Raw genomic sequence first — 21130 nt, 5'->3', positions numbered from 1 at the left:
TCCGAATTCCCTACTGACTCTACAGCGTTGTACCCATGGCCACTCTGTATGGTCGGCTGATGCTCCTGCTTCCTGCTTCCTTTCCAGCTCTGGTCACTTGTCCTGGGCCTTCCCTGGCCTCACTAATCCCCCTCCTTGCTCCTGGCACGCTGGCATACCCCAAGTTTCTTCAATGCATCTCCGTATCTCTGCTAGAAAATCATAGCTGCCCTATGGTTTACACTTTGGTTTATTCATTCATTGGACAAATATTTATTGATTAACTACCACCTGCTGGATGAAAGGCTGTTGACATTTTTCTGGTTCTGTTCTGCACACTCCCCAAATATATTATCTGCATCGTAGTTCTTATACCAAGCCTTATTTGAATCCTGCACATATCTGCACACCTAAGTGTGTCTATGTCACATTAGTGGTTCTTGGTGGAGGTGATTTTATCCCACAGGAGATACTGGACAATGTCTGGAGACAGATTTTGCTCTCAGGACTTGGTAGTGGGGAGATATTGACTTCTAAAAGATAAAAATCAGAATGCTGCTAACAGCTTACAGGGCACAGGCTGCTCCTCACCAGAATGATCTGGCCCACGAGGGCAGTGGTGCTGGGCTGGGAGCGTGCATCTCTGTCTGTTCCCATGAAGGATTTTCCCTGGGGCTCCAGATCCACTTTTTTAAGGGTCTGTCTGTTTCCCCACATGTGTACCACTAGGCTTGTGATGCTAACGTTCTAGAAACTCAGCTGCTGATGGTGCAGTCTCAGCCTCCGGAAGCTGCCTCATCTCTGGGAATGTGACCACAATCCCCGACTGCCTCTGGCTTGCACAGCTACCACCCCCATCAGCGGTGCTGTTCCCATGATGGGTTTGTCAGTGCTGAGCAAAGAGCAGAATCAACCCTCCTCCCCCTCTCTTTCTCTCTGTGTGAATTCATCAGTGATTCACTAGGAACTCCAGATAATGCCTAAGCTTTCTGATATTCTGTTATCTGACTTCATTCTCACTTCTCATTAGCTTTTCCTAGTTCTTCGTAATTTCAGCCATTGTGTGGTTTTCAGAATGTGCCACTCTTTCTTATGCCTAGTGGTCTCTGAATGTGCAGAAATGCTTCTCTCTTAAGAGGTGTGACCAACCTTCTTTCAACTCAGGGCTTGAAAGACTTTCTCTGGACAGATTTCCTATAACTCATACCCTCTTCAGTCAGAGTGGGAGATTCTTTTTTGCTTCTTTGCTGAAGACTCATGAATCCCGCTGTACTTGGGATTGCGTGAATCTGATTCTCCTACTGTAACAGTCGTGATGTCCTGCGGCATTTATATTTCCTGCTTGAATCTGGCCAGGGAGGTTGTGAGCTTTTTTGAGGCTACTGAGTTATATTTACCACTCTAGTGCTGGCATGTGTTTGGTGTTTAATAATTGTTGATTTAAAGATGCAATATGGAAGGACCACCTTCCCTCTTCCTAGTAGCAGCTACTGATTGGCTAGTATACTCATTTGAAAAAATAGGTTAGAGTCAAAATGTCTATTAATGGCAAGATAGTTGAATAAATTATGGTATAATCATATTAAAATATTTGGCAGCTACAATATGGGTTGGAATAATACATAATAAACTAAAAAGAAGTCTGATACATTATTATGGGAAAAATGCATGAAAACATTTTGTGGTATGTTATAAATGTGTGCGCATGTAGATGAGCCTCCAACCGGAACACTGGTAGTGTGAAATGTGCTGTTATTGTAACTAATAATTGATACAGTAGCTCACAGTAGGCACAGAAGCTCAGAAATTAACTTTAAGAACAGATACCAACCTGTAAATACCCAATGGAGACAGAAGGCAGTGTTGGACACTGTTACATTGATGACTGGGAAAATGTTTGAAGAAAGACAGTATCTTTCTTTGGTGTGTATCCATTAAGTGCTTATATGTGCACAGAAATAAATCTGGAAAACTTTAGAACAAAATGTTGACAGCAATATTTTCTGGACGGCAGATGATTTTTGTCTCCATTTCAAAACAGTGAGCGCTGCTTCCTACAAAATAAACGCATTGAGAACAGCAGCTGCAGTGTGACATTGTCATTTGTTTCTTTCAGCAAAGGCTCAAAGAAGAGAAGGAAGCCAAGCGAGCTCGTTTGGATGGGAGACATGACTATTTACTTGCAATCTTAGCTTCCTGTCTGGACCTGAACAAGAGTGAGGTGGAAGATGCCATTCTTGAGGGGAATCAGGTGTGAAGCCTGTGAATTCTCCTGACTTGATTGTGGAGGGTGCCCATGGTCTGCAGGTCCCGTCCTGTGCTTAAGAGTGTGTCTCAGTGAGGGCAGGGCTCTGTTCTGACTGCTCGGGAAGCTGCTGAATGAACCAGGGGGTCTCCAGCTCTCCTGCTGGGGAGCGCTGCCTACAGACACTCTGTCTCTGCAAATCAGCCCTCTCTAGGTAGCTCTTATAAGTGGAATCCTAGGCGTCTGGCCTTTGTGAGGGCTCCATTTCACTGAGCACCATGTTTTCACCGTCCATCTATGGGGGGTGTGGGTCCCTTTTCCTCCTTGCTGAGGCTGATCAACACTATGTGTCCCTGTATATCAGTTTATCCACTCACCCTACACCTGTTTTAGGAAGCTGAATAATGCTGTTTTGAACAGGGGGCACAAATGTCTCTTTGAGATCTGCTGTCAGGCCTTTGGGATATACCAGCAGAAGTGGAATTGCTGGGTCAGATGATGATGATGCCACATTTAGCTTTGTGAAGAAAAACATTTCCTACCATGGATGCACTATTTCTTTCCTTCCTTCCTTCCTTCCTTCCTTCCTTCCTTCCTTCCTTCCTTTCTTCCTTCTTTCCTTCCTGACAATAGCCCTCCTGGTGGATGTGCACATTTTATCCCTTTGTTTTTTCCCTATGAGTTCCAGACTGAGCTCTAGACTTAGGAAGCACTTCTGTTGGTAGCAGGCCAGCTGTGAACCTTGAGACACACCCTGAACCTCATGGATGGGGCCAACCTCTGGGTGTCTGTGGAAAGTTTGGCTTGTGGTCATATGTTTTTTTTTTTTAACTTTAAAAACAAAAAAGAATAAAAACGATGATACAGAGCTTCAAAACAAAATACTAGGAGATTAACACTGATTAATATATTACATATTGCTATCTTCAAAGTAGTTGTTAAGATATTGGCATGAAAAAAATGAGTACAGCATCTCTAGTGAGTTGCCTTTCTTTTTTTTGTTTTTATTTAAAGAGAAAGAAAAAAAACACATGGAGAAAAAAGGGTAGAAATAATACAGAATTACAGAAAAATAAACAGTAAGAAATCACCAGTTGATAAGTTACATATTGTCATCTTAGAAATAGTTGTTCAAGTTACAAAATTAAAGCGTGTAAAGTGACATTCAAATAGTGACACTGCCAACAGTTCTGCTCAATGATCCAACAAAAACTTAATAATATAGTTATCAGTCCTACACACTCGTTTTTTATCTTAAAGAGGGTTAAGTAAGATTAAACATATCAAAACAGAACAAAACAGTTCAAAGAGAAGCAATTTAAAGAGATACAGATTTCAAAGCAAGTCCCCTGGAGATCGTCACCATCTGTCTTACTGTCTAGTTTTGTTCTAATTACTTGTCCCCATCTTCACACACACTGAATACATACTGCATATTATAGTTGTTTTGTGTTTTTGAGATAGAGGCTCAGCACATAGTTCAGGCTGGTCTGGCCCTGAATTCTCTGTGATCCTCCTGCCTCAGCCCCCTGAGTGCTGAGATTACAGGTGTGCACTGTCACACCTGGCATTGAAAGACTTGTTTTTTCTGACTTGCAATGGACTGAATATGAAACACTCATCTGTATGAAACATCTGCCTTCAACAGCTCAACACTTTAGAAGTCAGTAAAAATGGGAGGACCATCCCTCGTCAAATGTGCATGTAGAGCAAATATTTCTGTAATTAGTTAAATTACTTCTTTGAATTTACTCTTTCTGGTGGTGAGACGCTGACTCTTTCATGGTTTTTATATTGAAAAAAAAATACCCTCTTCCACATGGCATATATTAGATACAGTCCTGTTTGCATAAGAAAGAGGATAATAACTTTCCCTTTTATGCTCTTAGGCAGATTTAAATGCAATGTCTAATTCAGAACAGTCATTACCTTTCCTTTTCTTTTTTTTAGATTGAACGAATTGATCAACTTTTTGCGGCCGGAGGTCTCCGTCACCTTATGTTTTACTATCAGGACGTGGAGGTGGCAGAAGCAGGTACTGAGGTTTGATGTGACATCATCCAGAAATGGTGTCAGATTTATCGAGGGTCATTAAGAAGAAGGCTGGGGAGAGGCAGAAGTAACCAGGCCTCTTACACTTTGGGGCCAGGGAAATAGGACGTGGGGGACATACCGTGATGCAGAGGTTCTGAAATCCTTTCCCTGTGTTAGCTCATTCCGTATAATTATGTCCTAAAGCTTCTAACAGGCATCTGTTTCTCTTTTTAACACGGGAATTATTGCCAATAAGCAGAACTTGAAATTTTAAGTTGCATACCGCATCGGGTTTATTTTCTACTGATTCCGATTTACATATGTAATACCGGATGACGGATTTAGTCATTTTCCTCTGAAAACTGCAAATCTTTCTGTGGCTCTAACTGACTTGTTCCAGGTTAATACAATTTTTAAGGTCAAACTGTGGGCATAAATAAATATGTTATGATTCTGTCAAAATACTATATCAATCCTTTTATGAACCTTTTGAAAAAGGGAAAATGTTAGTTTCTGATAGACAGGATGGGTAAATATCTTCAACAGCTAAAGAAATAATACCCACCAGTCTTAAGTGATTGACATTTCTCCAGTTACCAATGTGCTATTTTGTGCTTAAAAAATCAGTTACATTTTGCACTAAAAATTTAGAAAGATTTTACATTTCTAGACTGCAGATTTCAACCTAAAGGAAATACTAAATCTGTCCATGAACTGTACACTGAGCAGAGCTCTCCTTGGCGTGGAAATCTCCCGTGGAGGAAGAAGCCTTCCTGGGCTGTAAACACACTGCGAGTTTAGTTTAGTTTTTCACTTTCTGTTCGGATCTTTTCAGTGGGGCTCGTTCTTCTGACCTCGGCCTAGAACGCAGGCTCTGGACTTTTCTAGACCTTGTTGGATAGGAAATATTCTTATGACTACTTGCAAACTTGTATTTTTGGACTTTCTCAGTCCAAACATACAAAGTGACATTTAATGATGAAACATAACATCACTGCTACTTCAGTGATCATGAATTGGGTTTTATTTTTTTCTTTTCATTTTTGTATCCAGCCTTTCTGGCACAAGGCAATTAAAACCTGTAGGGCCCTTGAACACCTAAAAATAAGTTAGTAAATAAGTAAGTGTCCGGTTGACCAAAGCTGGTTGAGCAGAAGTTAAATCACGCTGCTCCTCACGCCGCCCTACGCAGCGTGACTCTGAATGTTACACCGCAGTGGGTGAGAAGCCTGTGGTCCTCCTCCTCTTTCTCATTTCCCTGTGGCCACGTCAGGTTAACACAGCGGGTGACTGTGCCAGGCCTGCGGCAGGGCAGAGCCCAGAGCCGAGGGTGGGGGAAGTTGTTCCAGGTGGCAGTGTGCCAGGCTGCCTCTCACGCATGCCCCAGACCTTTGTTCTTGTGGCCACCATGGTGGGGCCTCCTCTGGGAGCACTGGCCGTGGGTGCCGTGGTGTGTGTTGTCCTCATGGTGGCCGTGGCCATCTGTCTCTGGGCTTGGGTGGAAGCCACTCCAGCCTACTCTGTCCTGTCATCCTGCAGGCATTTAAGATGGTCCCAGTGGGGCTGTTGCTTTGATCCGTTCAGTTGTGTAGACCTTTGGGCCTGCCTGCTGTGGATGTTTGGTGGTGCCCAGATCACCCCCCTTTCTCTCTGTGCCTTGCAGCAAGCTGCACTTAGATTTCATGGACAGAGGTCATATCCCAGTCCATTCCATCCCCAACCTTTAGGAGGCATAAATTAGGCTCATTAACTCACTGTATTGAAAAGCTTGTTCTGGGACTGAGGTGGCAACTGTCACACTTGGCCTAAGACTTGCTAGTTTACCACTGAGAATTCAGATCCCAGGACCCCCGAGCCCCCGCCAAGTTCTGGGTCAGCAGGGACACTTCGTTCTTCCCTGAGGCGGAAGCAGAAGTGCTTCCCGCCCCTACCTTGTCACAAAATCCTTCCCGTCTGCAGTCTCCTGACAGAGGAGGGGAGATGTTGACCAGTTTTTGGACACCTGCTTTGATGTTTCTACAGGAGTTTTCTCATTTCCTCTTTTGATCTGAAACTCTCTTTCTTGTCTAATTTCTGCCATATTTTTGTGCCTTATTGAAACTTCTTGCCTAATACCTTATTACTTGTGAGAGCCAGGAGCTACTACACGGGAGTAGGCGGTACCTCTGAGGTCCAGCACCACAGGAGGAACCCCGAGGGTCAATCACTCCGAAAGCTTCTAGGACTGGGGCCCAGGACTCAAATTCCATTTCACCTCTTCCCCATCCTCCCTTGGCATTACCCTTCCACTTCAGTCATTTTGGTTAAGTTGGTAATTAAATTGGAGAGCTAAAACCTCCTTGGGCTGATGGAAGACAACGTGACAGCTCAGAACACATTCTGCGTGCTTAAATATCCTCTCTGCGAGCTAGCTAATGCGTGGACAACCAAAAATAAAATTTCAAACCCTACCAATGCTTCTCAAGCCAGTGTTTTTATAAAGCATTTACTATTATAAATCTCACAACAATTCCAGATGCTGCTTTCTAGTATTATTCCCATTTCTCAGATGAGAAAACTGAGGTGGAGAGAGATTAAGTAGCTTGTTCAAGGCCTTGTGTTCAAGAAGCAGCCTGAGGTTACAGCCCAGGAGGTCTGCCTGTAGAGCTCACCCACGGATCACTGTGTGCTCCTGTCTACAGTCCTGGCCCAGGAGATGTACAGAAGGACCAGCCGGCTATGCTCACTGTGACAGTCTAGGGCAGCCTGAGTTTGTAGTCAGAACTGATTTTTGGCCCTGGCTCTGTCACCTGTTGTCTGTAACCTTGGATAGGTCACAGCTGTCTCTGGGTTGTGAGTTTTAACAATGCAGACAGGTACCTAACACAGGTCCTGGAACACTGTGCCCACTTAAGCTTTCTGCCCCTCATTTCTCCCTACTACATGGATGTGACAATTTTGAAGTGACCCTATGCTGCGGAATCAAGCACAACCATTTATGTCCCTTCAGGGCTCAGGCTAGAGATGATCCCACATCTACTTCAGGCATATGGACAGCCAACAACGATAATATCTGAACAAGCAAACTTCATGCTGAAGGGGAGCATGTGGACTGTGAACAGCGTTTGCAAAATTAAAATAATTCTTCATTTGTAGGACAAGTTGGCTCTCCAGGAGGGGTAAACCTTGTGTCTGGCAAGATTAAAAAACCAAAGGTGTTTGTGACTGAGGGAAGAGACGTCGCTCTTACGGGGGTCTGTGTGTTTTTCATTCGTACTGACCCTTCCAGAGCTGTCACGCCTGAGAACATCCACCGGGTAAGTGACAGGAGCGATCGTGTACTGTGAACTACCCAGAATCACACAGATCACGCAAAAGATCCCTCCCTGTGGTCACCCATTGCGTTCATCACACTATTTAAACTACTTTCAAGGGAATAGTTTTTAAGCAGTTAAAATGAGCAAGTTAGAGGATATTGTCTTTAAATGTTTTATAGAGGATTCGATATGTAATGTATTAACAACAATTGATACAATACTATGTCTGCGTCAACAGTGAGGTCTTCCTTTAAAAAACTTTTTTTATTAGTATGTGTTTCCGGTGCATAATGTTTTGTGCATTTTAGGGAGGAGGACATGCAATGAGTGTAACTTGATTCCTTTTAATCCTCTAACCCTTCTCCCTCTCTCCCCTTCCTCCCTCCATCTCTAGATCTTGTTTCCCAATTTTCATGATTTAGTTCCTAACAATGACATTCACGGTGGGAATCTGCATACGAACATCACGTGTTTAATTCTTTTTTCCTTTCCTTTCCCTCCCTCTATCCTCCATCTGTTTGTCCCCTTCTCACTTGAAAAGATCTATCTCCCTGTTGCCTTTTAATTTTTATTTTGCTCTTTATTTATGCTCTCAATGTCTTATGTGAGAGAAATCACATGGTATTTAAGCTTGTGTGTCTGATTTATTTCACTTAACACTATGTTTTCAAGTTGCATCCATTTTCCTACAAATGATCCAAAAATTTCCTTCTTTACAGTTGACTAATTTCCATTTAGTATACCTAGTAGGGAAGATACTATATGATTATGGGAGTCTTTCCTTTTAAAAAGAATTTCACATATATAATTTATTCATGGCAAGTTTTATACAGTTAAAATAATACTCCTAGTAGTGGGTATACAATTTACTTTTTGTAAAAAATAAGGTGCTTCCAGAATGCCTAATGGGTACATTGTCTTCTGGAAGCAAATAAACTGGTACATGTCTGGTGTTCTATTTATTTTCTTCTTTTATTTTGATGATTGCAATTTAAAATACTGTAAAGTTTACTTCTTTGCCAAGCTATTAAAATAATTGCATTAGTTTTCCTGTTGCTGGGAGACAATGCCAACCACTCACAATTTAAAGGAAGAGAGGCTTAATTTGGACACAATTTCAAGGATTCAGGACTTGGTCAGCATGCTCCAAGGCAGGAACATCATGGTGCACTGTGGAGCGGAGATGCTTAGTTCTTGGCGACCCGGAGCAGAACAGGAAACAGTGCCAGAGAGGAAGTGGCAAGTAGCCGAGGTCATTCCTCCATGATGCACGCAGACACACTCAGAAGTGTACTGTTCTAATTCCTTAGATGGTTCCCAGGCCACTAAATTGAAGCAATGAACCTTAACTACCACGTTGCACCGGTGGGCAATTTGACACTCAAACACATCTCCTTAAACCACACTTAATCCCCAAATAAACACATGACAAGTTAATAATTCCACCTAACATGCTTAAACTATCCTGCATGTAACTATGATTATGACAATCTCATCCTCAAAGTCCTCAGTTTTCAAAAACCCAAGTCAAAATCTTGTGAGACTCCATGTAAACTCTTAGCTATGAACCTCTGTAAAAATAAAAAAAAAAAAGAGAGATAGAGAAACTTAACCTTAACGTACAATGATACAAGGCAAACATTTCCTTTCAAAAATGGAGCTATAGGGGATAGAAAAAATGAGATCAAAGAAAGAGCGAAACCCAGAAGGATGTAGATCTTGTATCATGTATCTGCCACTGAGGGCACATGGTGGTGAGATGTGAGTTCCAGCGTGTGGCCTGTCCCACCCTTAAACTTTTCTGGTTGCATCCGCTGTGGCTTCTTTCTTGGGTTAACTTCGCTTATCTCCTGAAGCTTCCCCGAATATGCCATGTTCTGGCACCTCTGGCCTTGGTGGGCACTTTTGACTTCTTTCCTACAGCCTCATGAACTTTCCTCTCAGGGCTCCTTGTCTGGTCTCCCAGACACTCCTTTAAATCTAGGTAGAAGCCTCTCTTACTCCTCAATTGCTGAATTCTCATACTGACAAATAGCATCACATGGATGACGCCAGCCTCTGCCACCAACAGGGGCAGTAGCCAGGCCCTCTTGAACACTGGCAGCAGCAGCTTCTGAGTGGCTGGACACCTGAGGTCATTGAAACCTACCCCACAGAGCTCTTTCTGAGCAGGAGTCCCAGGCGCTTGCTTCTCAAATGAAAGGCTTACAGTTTTGCACATTTGAAATTGTGATGGATGCTAATTCCTAAACAATAAGGCATATTTTTTTCGTAGTTACTTGGTTTTGTAGTTATTTGGTTTCTTTTTAATGGTGCTAGTAATTTCAACAGCAGTACATAACACATGTTCAACATAACACATGTTTTTTTCTGAGCCAGTTTAAGTTTTTCAAAATTTCCTACTCTGTTTGTGTTCCCAGTTCTTACTATAAATTCAGCTGAAAGCATCTAGCAATACCCATGACACAGTCTTAATGTTGGGTTGCCTTGAAATTTCTTCAGTCAGATCAATTAGCTTATAATTCCTTAAATTCAGCCTTCTACAAAGTTTCAGAACACGGACAAAATGTAGACATTCTTATCACCATTCTGGTCTGCTAAGCTCTGATCAGTTTCCCATCAATTTCTGCTTGCAACACTCTAGGTCTTCCCCAGTCTGCTTCTCTAAACCTTTCTAAGTATCTCCTGCAAAGTAGTTCCAAATGCTGCTAAATAAGATGATCAGGGGCAGACACAGCAACACTCTAATTTCTCTGAAGCTCATTTTCTATGTTAGCTTCCTGTCCCTGGGACTTAGCACCTGCCACTGACAACATGAGGGAGGAGAGGTTTAGTCTGGGTCACAGTTTAAGGGAATTTAGTTAGTAGTCAGCTGACTCCGAAGCAGAAACATCATGGCTGAAAGGCACTGTGGAGCGAAGCTGCTTAGTTCCTGGTGTCTGGGAAGCAGAACAGGGGACGATCGGAAGGGAAGTGGCAAGGAACCAGATACACCGCCCAAGGTCATTCCTCTGTGGCTCACACAGACACATTCAAAATTGTGCTTTCCTAATCCTCTCGATGCCCCCCAAGCCAGTCAACTTGACACAATCTTAACCACTATGATAATTTATTGGGTAATTTTGCCAGATAGCTGGTTAATTAAAAACATTTAAAAATGATGGAATTGAGGATAATTTGTAATAAAGAACTGCGTAACTGTTTTCCAGGAAGTGAGCTTCAACACGTTAGATACTGCAGACGGGGGCCTGCTAAATAGTGTGAGGCGTTTGCTTTCGGAGGTCTTTATTCCCGCACTCAAGGCCTCGAATCATGGCTGGGGAGAGCTCGAGGGTCTTCAGGATGCACCTAGCATTCGTCAGGAGTTCCTGAGCTCTCTGGAAGGCTTCGTGAGTGTCCTGGCTGGTGCACAGGAGAGTTTGAAGGAGAAGGTAAGAATGATTAAATCATCCTTTTAAAAATGATCAGAGGGTCAAGAATAATTTAAGTGGGTGATACTTACATTAAGTATTTTCAATTCCAGTCTGCTAAAAATATTGGAAAATTTCATAGGGAATTTTATTGCTCCCTTAAGATGTGATGGTGACTGAATTTAAATACAAACAGTGTGCAATGATTAACACATTTCGGAGGTTTCATAATAGTGTTGGTGGTGATGCAGGATTTTTCTCAGTCATGTCAGATGTTTGAGAGCAAAGTCATGCATCTGGCTTACCTGCACTGATGCGCATCCTCAAATGAGAGGAATCTGGAGCCAGAGTGGCAGAGGGCAGTAGACGCGTACTTAGCTGTGTCTGCTAGGGTTTGGCAGTGGGAGAGAGGGAAGAGGAGATAAATAGTCAACAGGAAGGTGCTTGTGGGAGGAGAGGAGAGAAACGGCTCCTGTGCAGGGCTCTCCTGACGGGGTTACTCATCCCACTGGAATATTGGGAGGGAACAATATGTTTATGGATGTAAAAACTGAGGAGTTGACAAAATTTTATTCAGCAGAGGAGGATGACTCCAACTAACATCTGAATTGGAGGTGTAACTGTTGACACTTTCACCTCAAAATAGTAGTTTTTCATGTGATTCCACCTCATACTGCAAGAGAGATACACAAACAATGAGCTAGATGACCCCGTGGGAGGGAGCATTTTCTCCACATAGGGGAGGTCACTGGACTTGGGGTTGGCTCGTACATCAGCTTGTTACCTAATCATCTCTTTAGGTGAGCCTTCAAAAGTGTGACATACTTGAACTGAAAACCTTGAAGGAACCTATGGACTACTGGACGTTAGCTAGTAACCCTGAGACTCTGGAAAAAGTCGAAGGTTGCGTGAAAGTGTGGATCAAACAGATAGAACAGGTAATTTTCAGATGATGAGTTTTGGATGCTGTGAAGCTGAATTAGCCTGTAGAAGAGCGTTTATCGTGATGTTCTCATTGGCTAAGAATCTTACCATCTGTCTTTCAAAAGATGAGAGGTTCAGGGTGGCTTTCCTTCATGGTGGTGGTTAAAGGAGTGAGACCCTAGCAGGTGAAAGTTGATGGCTTTATGTAGCCAAGGGCTCTGCTTTAGCAATATTTTTGTATGAACAGTTAAGTCATCCTGCCCTCCACAGGGGAGGTTTTTAGGAAGAGTTCTGAATGAAGGCGAACATTGTATCAGAAAAACAAGCACAATTCAATTAACCTCCAGCCATGAACCTTCCAAGGATACGGGCAAGGAAACTTTCTGAAATCAGAGCCTTTAAAAGCTCATTCAAATTCATTAAATAAGTACTTTTCAGTTAGAATAAGCCAATTTAATCTCTGTTGAACTTTAAAAAATAGACACGTTACATTATAGCCATCGCTGCATAAAATGTATCATGATCCAGGTGGTGTAACATTTTATGCCAACCTTTCTGTGGCTGCCTGTAACTTTCCAGTCTCGTGCACTGCTGGGTGGTCCCTGCTGTCTCCACGCATTTACAGGTCCTTGCTGAAAACAACCAGCTGAGGAAGGAAGCGGATGACGTTGGGCCCCGGGCGGAGCTGGAGCACTGGAAGAAAAGACTTTCCAAGTTTAACTACCTCTTGGATCAGCTGAGAAGCCCCGATGTGAGGGAGCTGTTGGCTGTGCTGGCTGCTGCCAGGTCCAAACTTTTGAAGGTATCAACCATTTCATTTGCGGTGCCCCATGAAATGAGGGTGAGAATTCTCTGTGCATGATCTCATAGAGCAATTACCTGTGTAATTAAGATGGATAAATTTGCTCTTATATAATTTCGGACCATCTGGATAACCTTTGAGTGAAAGACATTGGCTGCTATTGTATAGGTGCATAACATGTTTTATCAGAGGGCATGACATGTAATTAAGATAAACACATACACACATACATGCATGTGTGTTTATATGTGTGTGTGAATTAAATCAGGTAGAAGTAATGAAAACTTAGCACATTTACGTTTATTTTTCAGTCGTGGTATATTAGTTTTATACTACCAAACAAATTACTTGAAAACTTAGCAGCTAAGAACAACATATATGAGGTACAATAAAAAAATGTGGTTTTTAAATAAAAAAATTACGTAAAAGATACACTGCCACTAGCCCTCTTCAAAATTCTTAATTCTCATGTTTTTCTTATTTCCTCTTATTTAGACATCTTCCATTTTTTTCCCTTGATTTCTTTTTTTGGTGCCGGGGATCAAACTCATGAGCTTGTACTTGCCAGGCAGGCGCTTAAGCCACTGAGCTAAATCCCCAGCTTCCATTTTTAAGTTTGTATCGTAAAGTACAGACTTGGTATAGAGCTGGCAGTTAATAAATAATTGCTACACAGATAATGGACAGAAGCACAGAGGTAGAGGAAAGGGGACTTAGAATACAGGAATGGCAGAGGACGGCTGAGGACGAGAGTGAGACACAGGAGTGGGCTCTGCAGAGGGCGGAAGGTGTGTGCTGCTCAGGGGCTCTGTACTAGCTACAGAACAGGTTTTACAGCACAGCGTCTGGAGCAGATGCCTCTACACATTTAATTTACTTAAAAAGTTGAAGTTGCTCTCCAGCAGAGCAGTGTCCCTCACCTCCTGGGACTCGGTTTCACGCAGGATGCACAGAGCAAATAGGAAGTTTGGCCCCGGGGGGGGGGGGCGGGGGGGGCCTGGTGGGGACTCTCAGCAGCTCCTCTACAGAATCGCATTAAGATCGCTTTCCTCTGTTGCACTTAGACGTGGCGGGAGATGGATATTCGAATCACTGATGCGGCTAATGAAGCAAAGGACAATGTCAAATATTTGTACACACTTGAGAAGTGCTGTGACCCGCTTTACAGCAATGATCCTGTGAGTCGGGAGTTCTGCTTCTTCAGGCTGCTGGTGGTCTTTTCTGCACTAGCTGAACTGAGAGCTGAGTTGGCTCAGAGATGTGATAGTCTGTTGGAAAGATCTTAGACACTTGTTTTAGATTCTCAGGGAAACACATATCTCTGCATCTGCTTCTGTGCTCATCTCTAATCTATCACCTTATCTACTATTGAAGGTATTGGTGAAATGCTACATTTTAAAAACATGTATTGCATATTATACTTTGCATTAAATTTTGCAGTTGGCATTCTGGATTACATTCCCAAAGCTGTGGGAAGACTCATTGGCTGGTGTTTAAAAAATCTTTTGCTTTAAGAAGTTCTTACTTTCTTTTATTACAAAATTCATTGTTAACAATCTCCTTGTCATGAACAACATCAAGCTAATGGCTTTTTTTTTTTGCGTCAAAATAAAATTTGATGACTAATAAAAATAAAATTGCTAATTTATTCATCTGAAGCTTACATAATATTAAAAATTTAAATAGAAACCTCAATTTTTAATTAAGAGAAAAATTGGACATTATAAAGAGTTAAAGATACCATATTACAGTGATCCATGCACGCCCATGTTGATAGCAGCACACTACATAATAGCTCAGTCTTCTGGAAGTGGTCTATGCTACCGACAGATGAATGGATAAAGCATGCGGTGTTTACACACAGTAGAGTACTACTCTGCTATAAGGGACGGTGTGCTTGAGGGAAAATGGATGCACCTTGGACCGTAATGTTAAGGGAAATAAGTCAGACACACAAACTCAAATACTGCATGGTTTCTTTACATGAGAAACCAAAATTATAATCAAGAACAAAATAAAAGGTAGATAATAGGCAGAAGGGAGATAGGTCTTTCTCAGATGGGAAGGGAATCAAGAGACGGAGAGGCAGGGAGGCCTTGAAAAAGGCGGGAATTAAAGGATTGAAGACCTGTTACGTAGTGAACGACTCCACACAAAGAATGTAGACATTTCAAGCTGCAAACATGCACTAATAAAAAAATTTAAAAAGAAGCAGAAAAAAAATTAAAAGTTATCTAACACACACACAAAAAAAGTCAACTCGATGTTCTAATTAGAATTTTGCTGTTTTATTTGTTCCTGAAAACTTTGGGGTTATTTTCCAGATATCTATGATTGATGCTATCCCTACACTTATAAGTGCAATTAAGATGATCTACAGCATCTCTCATTACTATAACACCTCAGAAAGGGTGACGTCTCTGTTTGTAAAGGTAAGTGCATAACATAGAGTCCCAAAATTTTCTGATAATTTGATAATTAAAAACTGACCTAATTCATTGTCTGTGTGTCTCACAATTTAAAACAGCTTTGGTTTATCAATAGAGATAAAATTAATATGAGAGGTGAATTCTAGCAAACAAAACATTATTTCAAAAGTAATTATTATAATAAATATTTTGTTGCATAATAACAATGAAAATATTCTTTGTGAAACTTCTTTCTCCGTCCCTTAGTCCCCTGTTTATTCCTACTAGGTAAATTTTAATTAAGAAAAATCGTATGTAACTGGCTATCTCCTGTTTCATATTTTATGTGCCACTCTTGCACATTTATTTGATGTTATGGTTGTTTACTTCGTGTTGGTTAAACAGTAATTATGGTCATAAAAGCCGCTTGCAACGTTCCGGTAATCTGTAAAACAATGATGATGACTCTGCTGAAAAGCACCAGGCTGTGTAAACTTTACGCCTGGTGAGTGTTCGCCGGTGAGCACCTCTGCGGCTCCCCTTCCGAACAATCTCCAAGAAGTAAAGGACTTTTTCTTTGTCAAGGAAAGAGTCCCAGTGTTATTCTGTATTCATATAAGAGACTTTTTGTCTCATCGAGGCTTGTGTCCTAAATGCTCACCGGTCAAGAGGCATAATTCTTCCAGGGGACTAGAAGAAGCCCATCTTGCTGGGCAGCTCTTCCTTAGCCTCTTGTATAGGTAGCTCAGGGACAAAGCAGTCAGACCTGCAAGACTCTTCCCAATTTCTTCCTACTTTAGAATTGCATGTTCTAAATATTCTTTGAGTAAATGAGACTCAAAGTCTGTGTCATTAATCTAAAATTTCATATATATTATTTGCAAGACTTGATTTAGGATTAAATTGCGAAAATACTCTTTATTTATTTATCATTATTGTTGTTGTTGATAGAGGTTTTTTGAGATTGGGTCTTGCTATGTATTGTAGGATGGCCTTAAGCTCACCATGTAGGTAGCTCAGGCTGGCCTCACACTTGTGGTCATCCTCCTACTTCCCAAATGCTGGGATTATAGGCATTAGCCACTATGCCTGGCTCCTTTATTTATATTTATATAAAAAAGTCTTTTGTCATGGGAGCTTGAAATAGTTGCAAAAGGGGGGCCAATTGTGTACTAACCCTCACGTGTGTGTGTGTGTGACCTGAATTCAGTCCCGGGTCAGGTTGTTATGTTTACACCTTCACTCCTTCCCTGTAGCATCCTCAGCGTGCAGTACAGGTATTTAATTGTGCCTTTGCAATATTTAAAAAAAAAATCAAGAAAATTTGAAGGTTTTTTCCTAGTGTTTGGAGGGGTGAATAAGATGTTAGTGGTTTTACAAATTAGCTTTATTGTCTTTTGTGGTCTTCTTTTGACATTGTCCCTGAAGGTCATGGTACACGGGACACCCAGGCCAACAGCACTTGCAAGGCTGTTTGTACTGTGTGATGGAGATGTTAGAGCAGGCCCTCCAGAGGCGGGGAAACTCCTCTTTAGCCGTTGGGCAGGAGTGAACCCATTGGTTGGTAAAGACCTTCGCTCTGAGTAAAGTGGATGGTCCAGTCATTGATTTTCCAGATGATTTCGCCAGTATGAAAGGGCCAGTGCTGGGTCCATTGTGATGAGAAAATCAAATCCAGAGCTCGAGGTCACAGGTAGTGAATTCGGAGAGGCAGAGGAGTTGAGGACCTTCTACGGTGATGTATAATCCATCGCTGTTTTACATCATTAGCACCATTTTACTGGAAAATTTCAGGTGACGAATCAGATGATATCCGCGTGTAAAGCCTACATCACCAACGGTGGAACTGCGTCCATCTGGAACCAGCCGCAGGATGTTGTTATGGAAAAAATATTAACTGTGATTAAACTAAAGGAGGTAACAGTTAGCTTAATATTCTATTTATGTGCTTTATTATTATTTTGCTAAGATCATCCTAAATCATTTAGCAATTATATTATTGGTTCCTGAAAAGAACAGTCATTCTTTATTGTTAAGAAAACTGAGTGTAATTAAACCTCTCCAGAAAATTTATTCAGTCCTCCTACCCTTGACGGAGCCCTGCTCTTTCCCAACACCACACTCAATTCTGGAGATGCAAAGATGAGATAGACTTCCTTCCTCATCCTGCAGGTGAGGGTGGCGATCAACAGAGTAGCAGGTACAGAACAGTGGGACCAAGGCAGGCCAGCCACGGCTTTGAGGTGTATGAATAATTATTTGCATATGGAAAGATGACATTCCAGGCTGATGGATAAGTTCACACAAATCCATGAGTCTGTGAAGTTTCCCATTTTCATCCTAATTTGTTGTCACTTCTGTTTCAGAAGACAGAATTATCTTCCTGTTCCTCCCTCCCTGTCTGTCTCCTTTTCTTCCTTCCTTGCTTTCTCCCCTCCCCTCCTCTCCCTTCCCCTCCTCTCCCCTTCCCTCCTCTCCTCTCCCCTCCTCTTCTTCCTCATCCCTCCCCATCTCTTGGCTCCTTTGCTTGCCCGACCTGGACTGAGCCCAGGGCCCTGTTCCTGCCAGGCAGGTGTTGTACCACTGAGCAGCAGCCCCAGGTCCCTCGTTCCCTTCTTACTCTTGACTTTTGATTTTAAGGAATATCAGCACTGCTTTCACCAGACCAAACAAAGGCTCAGACAAAACCCAAGTGAAAAACAATTTGAGTTTAGTGAGATGTATATTTTTGGCAAATTTGAAACTTTCCACCGGCGCCTTGCCAAGATAATGGACATCTTTACCACCCTCAGAACTTACTCAGTCTTACAAGACTCTAGAATCGAAGGACTGGACAACATGGTCACTAAGTACCAGGTATTATATTTTAAAACCATATTTGCTTCTATTATCTATTAACTACTTAATAGTTTATGAAAATAATGCTATTAAGAATGAGTCACATCATCTGCTTATAATGTAAAATATAACTCCATTATCCTTTAACAGTGACAGTCGACTCATTATTAGTAAGACTTATCAATAGTTAACAATTAATCATCATTAGAAATTTTCATTAGTAGCTCAGGAAAAAAATTTAAATATGTTATTATTTCATTTATTCATGGAAGAAATAGCTAATGAAAAGTATACAATGTGTCAGGCACTAGATGATATCAAAGTGATATTCCATTATACGTTTAAGCATTCTATTTATACACGTTAAAGCATGTAAAGGACCAGATTTTACTGTACCGTTAATATCTCAACTGTTCTCTGCTTTATCCATTGATAAATACATTGTATAACAAATCTTAGTTTGAAAGTGATATAACTCATCTGCACAGCACTTGCATGGCAAGTGTGAGGTCATGAGTTCGATCTTTGGTACAAAAAACAAAAAAACAAAGCGGGTACAGTGAGCTAATAATATTCTGAAGACTTTGAGAAGTCTTCAAACAAAGCATACAAACAAAATATACTTAGCATGGGTATAGTCAATTTTCTCTTGTTTGGAAACATACTAGAATTCAAATTTTTTCTACTTGAATTTAAAAACATTATATAATTTACTGCCACATATTATTTTTTTTGTACTCTAGCAGTTTAGGCCAATATAAAGAATCTTTTATTTTGTTTCCTGAGTGCATTAGGTTTTGGGAAAGAAGAAGATAAAGTTTTATGTAGCAGGAAACAATAAATGTGCTGTGTGTCATCTTCAAGGAGGATAAACTGCCTTGAAAGGGACAGGTTTTCAAGACAAAGAGAATACATTCAGTTATTTTTTCAGTTTGAAACCTTATGAATTATTTTTTTCATTTTTAATGAACAGTTGACTTTGGGACATATTCCAAAGGTTATTTTTTAAACAAGATATTGAACTGTACAACAGAAGGCAGATAAGAAGTCTTTTCTAACCTGATAAAAGCTACTGGGAAATTGCTTTGAAAATTTAAAGCCAAATACTGAATACAACGGACATGCATGCAGTACGAGGCAGCACAGGGTCCACGAGGGCACAAGGGAGAATTCCGTGTACCAGCGCCCGTGCGAGGGCCAGAGAGGCATCAAGCAGATGAACTCAGTGCTCTCTGCTTGGCGGTCCTCCTGTCTCACCCTGAGCTGCCTTCTCTTTGTGGGGTGCTCTTCAGATTCAGGAGAGGCAAGTTCAGTCCCCAGAGGGCTCAGAGGGCCCCCAGCCCCAGTGTTGCCTCTGAGCTCCCACCCCAACCTGGAGGTGCTGCTTCTGGGTCATCACGCGGAGGGTCCCTCCTTGGCCTCCAGATCTTGATGGAGAGACTGCTCTCCCGGTGATTTCCTGGACCTCAGTGTTACTTCAGTTGTTGTAAGTCACGTGACCCACTTAACAGGGCCAGAAATGATCACTTTCATGCATTTGTGATTTACATGTATCCTGAGCCCTGTCTTTGCTAAGTGTGTGACTACCCATGGATGGGGTGTTTATCCTGTTCGGCTCATTCCTGTGTCTTCAAAGTTTGCTGGCACACAATAGGTGTACTATACATTACTGTCCAGGAAGTGATTGAGTATATTGAGTTTGAATAGTTTTTCTACAGGTCATAATTGATACTTTCATTTATTTAACTTATTACTCTTAAGTGATCATCAAAGCCAGTCACAGAGCAGTATTTCCTCTGGTCCCTAAATCTTTTAAATTACTACCTTAAGGTATAGCTTTTCCATACTTCTTCTAGACATTTTATGTAATTGATGCACACCTAACCTGTATAAGTAATTTTCTAGTTATATAGCCTGAAAGAATTTTAACCAATAAACTTGATTCAAGAAGTTATGTAGTTGGTACACGTGTGTCTATGGAGAGACTTGAATAGATGTTTAAACAGAAATGACTTTGAAGAGGAGATTGCAGAAGGAAGCCCAATATTTTTTAATAAAATGATACACCTTTGTCAATAGTGTGGGCATCTTAGGCAGAGCATGGCTTAGTAGCTGGTTAGGAATGATCACAGAGCATTATAGCTCATTGTTCAGAGCAAACAAAGTATTTTCAAGGAGATGAATTGCCTAGTTTGTACTTTCATAGTTACAGTCTGTAGCTTTATAGGGAAGAAGGAAGCAATTAATTCTAGAGAGAATTTTAAGTGGTAGATTGTGGTTTGACATTTTGAGATATGGGAGATCATAATGCATCTGTAGCTACTATAACACCAGCATTTCCTTATTATGTTGTTTGTATTTTCTGAGATGATTCCAACACCTGAATGAAAAATATTTAGGTAAGGTCTGCTCTGACCTGTGTTAAAAATAAAATAATTTCAGAAATGATTAAAGAAATTTTTAGGGAAAATACCTCCTAATTTTCTGATGTGATTCTTTATGTTTTTTTATCGACTATATAGAACATCATGAAAATGCTTCCTATTTTGAATGCAGTATGGCATTTAAAATAATAAATACTAAGCAATGTGAGTAAATACAGAGACAGGCATCCTTTTAAACAGATATTTTGAGAATTATTGCATGAGTTCTGAATTTAAGCACCAGATTTAGTTAAGTAATGCAAGAATATTTAAATATTATCTTATTTGTCTCATAATATTTCAGAACATCCTTACAACCATAAAGAAAAAGGAATATAATTTCTTAGACCAGAGGAAAATGGATTTTGACCAGGATTATGAAGAATTTCGCAAGCAGACTAATGACCTTCATGTAGGTTGTATAATAAAATTCCTCTGGGTGATTTCATGTTTATTTTTTCCCTTTCTGTGTAATGCTGCTAATCATTACCCATTCATAAGGGAGAGACATTTTCATCATAGAGGTGATAGCAACCTCAACCTGCATTTTGTGATTTCAGATGAATAATTAAAGACTTTTTTCCCATGGATTAAAGGGTCATAAATATAGCTTGGGGTAATGATCTGTAATCACAGACTTCTGCTTGTCTTTAATTCTTAGAATGTTAACTTTCATCTTCTGTTGAAACACTGTAGCTTCATTAAAACGGGGACGTTTGTTTCCATTTCTTTTTGCTTGACATCAATGATTACAATCAGATCAGGGTTGTG

At 41.0% G+C, this 21130-nt stretch overlaps 1 protein-coding gene across 2 annotated transcripts in view; it reads left to right on the top strand.

Annotated features, from left to right (window-relative positions):
• The window catches only part of Dnah5 (dynein axonemal heavy chain 5), a 282354-nt gene that overhangs the window by 64396 nt on the left and 196828 nt on the right, over positions 1-21130 (top strand). The window contains exons 2-12 of one of the 2 annotated variants that reach the window (XM_063257978.1): positions 2096-2230; positions 4175-4259; positions 7394-7554; positions 10764-10985; positions 11765-11902; positions 12514-12690; positions 13755-13868; positions 15015-15122; positions 16893-17015; positions 17739-17954; positions 20664-20771. In XM_063257978.1, the coding sequence (XP_063114048.1) occupies positions 2096-2230; positions 4175-4259; positions 7394-7554; positions 10764-10985; positions 11765-11902; positions 12514-12690; positions 13755-13868; positions 15015-15122; positions 16893-17015; positions 17739-17954; positions 20664-20771 (1587 nt within the window). The remainder of the gene's footprint in view (positions 1-2095; positions 2231-4174; positions 4260-7393; positions 7555-10763; positions 10986-11764; positions 11903-12513; positions 12691-13754; positions 13869-15014; positions 15123-16892; positions 17016-17738; positions 17955-20663; positions 20772-21130) is intronic. The other variant, XM_063257979.1, reaches the window with a different exon arrangement.

This window comes from Cavia porcellus, unplaced genomic scaffold, assembly GCF_034190915.1.
Source record: "Cavia porcellus strain 051 isolate PalLab524CR breed Dunkin Hartley unplaced genomic scaffold, mCavPor4.1 scaffold_11, whole genome shotgun sequence".
NCBI lineage: Eukaryota > Metazoa > Chordata > Mammalia > Rodentia > Caviidae > Cavia > Cavia porcellus.
This window is presented reverse-complemented; position numbering and strand designations above follow the sequence as displayed.